Source organism: Triticum dicoccoides, chromosome 2A (assembly GCF_002162155.2).
Source record: "Triticum dicoccoides isolate Atlit2015 ecotype Zavitan chromosome 2A, WEW_v2.0, whole genome shotgun sequence".
In the NCBI taxonomy this organism is placed as follows: domain Eukaryota; kingdom Viridiplantae; phylum Streptophyta; class Magnoliopsida; order Poales; family Poaceae; genus Triticum; species Triticum dicoccoides.
The window spans coordinates 675840232-675841213 of NC_041382.1; the positions used below are offsets into that span (position 1 = coordinate 675840232).

A 982-nucleotide genomic window follows, 5' to 3' on the forward strand; every position below is an offset into this window, starting at 1 on the left:
CAACGAGTGACATATATGCAAACAATTGAAAGACTGATTCAGTGCAGCTATACGATCTAAACAGAGAAATCAAGACACAATTCAGCAGTGAAGCATTTCACCAGGATTCAGAATCAAACTGATTGCATTGAACAGAACAAGGTATTACACAGACTATTGAACCCAAGATAGAATACAATGGCACATGCCAAATCAGTAAATCCATCCACCACAACACATATCACATAGAGCAAACGAGGAAGTTGCTCCACCACACGAATCTAGCCTCCGAAGCCGTGGAGGGTGCGGCCCTGGCGCTTGAGCGCGTAGACGACATCCATGGCGGTGACGGTCTTGCGACGGGCGTGCTCGGTGTAGGTGACGGCGTCATGGATGACGTTCTCGAGGAAGATCTTGAGGACGCCGCGGGTCTCCTCGTAGATGAGGCGGGAGATGCGCTTCATGCTGCCCCTCCTGGCTAGCCTCCGGATCACTGGCTTGGTGATGCCCTAGATGTTGTCACCGAGGACCTTCCTGTGCCGCTTGGTGCCACCCTTGCCCAGCCCCTTGCCGCGCCCAGACATCGCCGCTCCTCTCCGAGGTAGTGTGACTAGGAATAAGGGGAGCTGCTTTGGAGGGAGTCTGATGCTTGCGATGGGATTGGGGATTTGAGGGTGGGGGTTGGTTTATATGTGGAGGATTTAGGAGGGAACTGAAAGATTTTGGGGACTTTGGGGGCGGGAGGGAGGTGCTTTGCTGGGTCGATCCGCGAGACGATGGAGATGAGACATTGGATTAGGATCAGAAGGGTGAGATGAGCTCGGAGGGTGCTAGTGTGGATCCATGATGTGGCGCCGGATGTGAGGTCAGGGCGGTTGTTTTATAGTATTAGTATAAGGCTAATTAGGCGATTAGGGCATGTACAAAGGTGATACGTCTCCAACGTATCTATAATTTTTGATAGCTCCATGCTATATTATCTACTGTTTTGGACTATATTGGG

At 51.2% G+C, this 982-nt stretch overlaps 1 protein-coding gene across 1 annotated transcript; it reads right to left on the reverse strand.

Annotated features, from left to right (window-relative positions):
- Positions 1-260: 260 nt before the first annotated feature.
- On the reverse strand, positions 261-563 carry LOC119351842 (histone H4-like). The gene is made up of 2 exons (XM_037618633.1): positions 510-563; positions 261-476 (listed from the first exon to the last, which is right to left on the reverse strand). The coding sequence occupies exons 1-2, from the start codon at positions 561-563 to the stop codon at positions 261-263; spliced, it is 270 nt and encodes an 89-aa protein (XP_037474530.1).
- Positions 564-982: the final 419 nt, after the last annotated feature.

Coding starts and splice junctions, on each gene's coding strand:
- LOC119351842 (XM_037618633.1), bottom strand. CDS start 563: ATGTCTGGGCGCGGCAAGGGGCTGGGCAAGGGTGGCACCAAGCGGCAC. Junction 477..509: donor GCACCAAGCGGCACAGGAAG/GTCCTCGGTGAC, acceptor GGCATCACCAAG/CCAGTGATCCGGAGGCTAGC.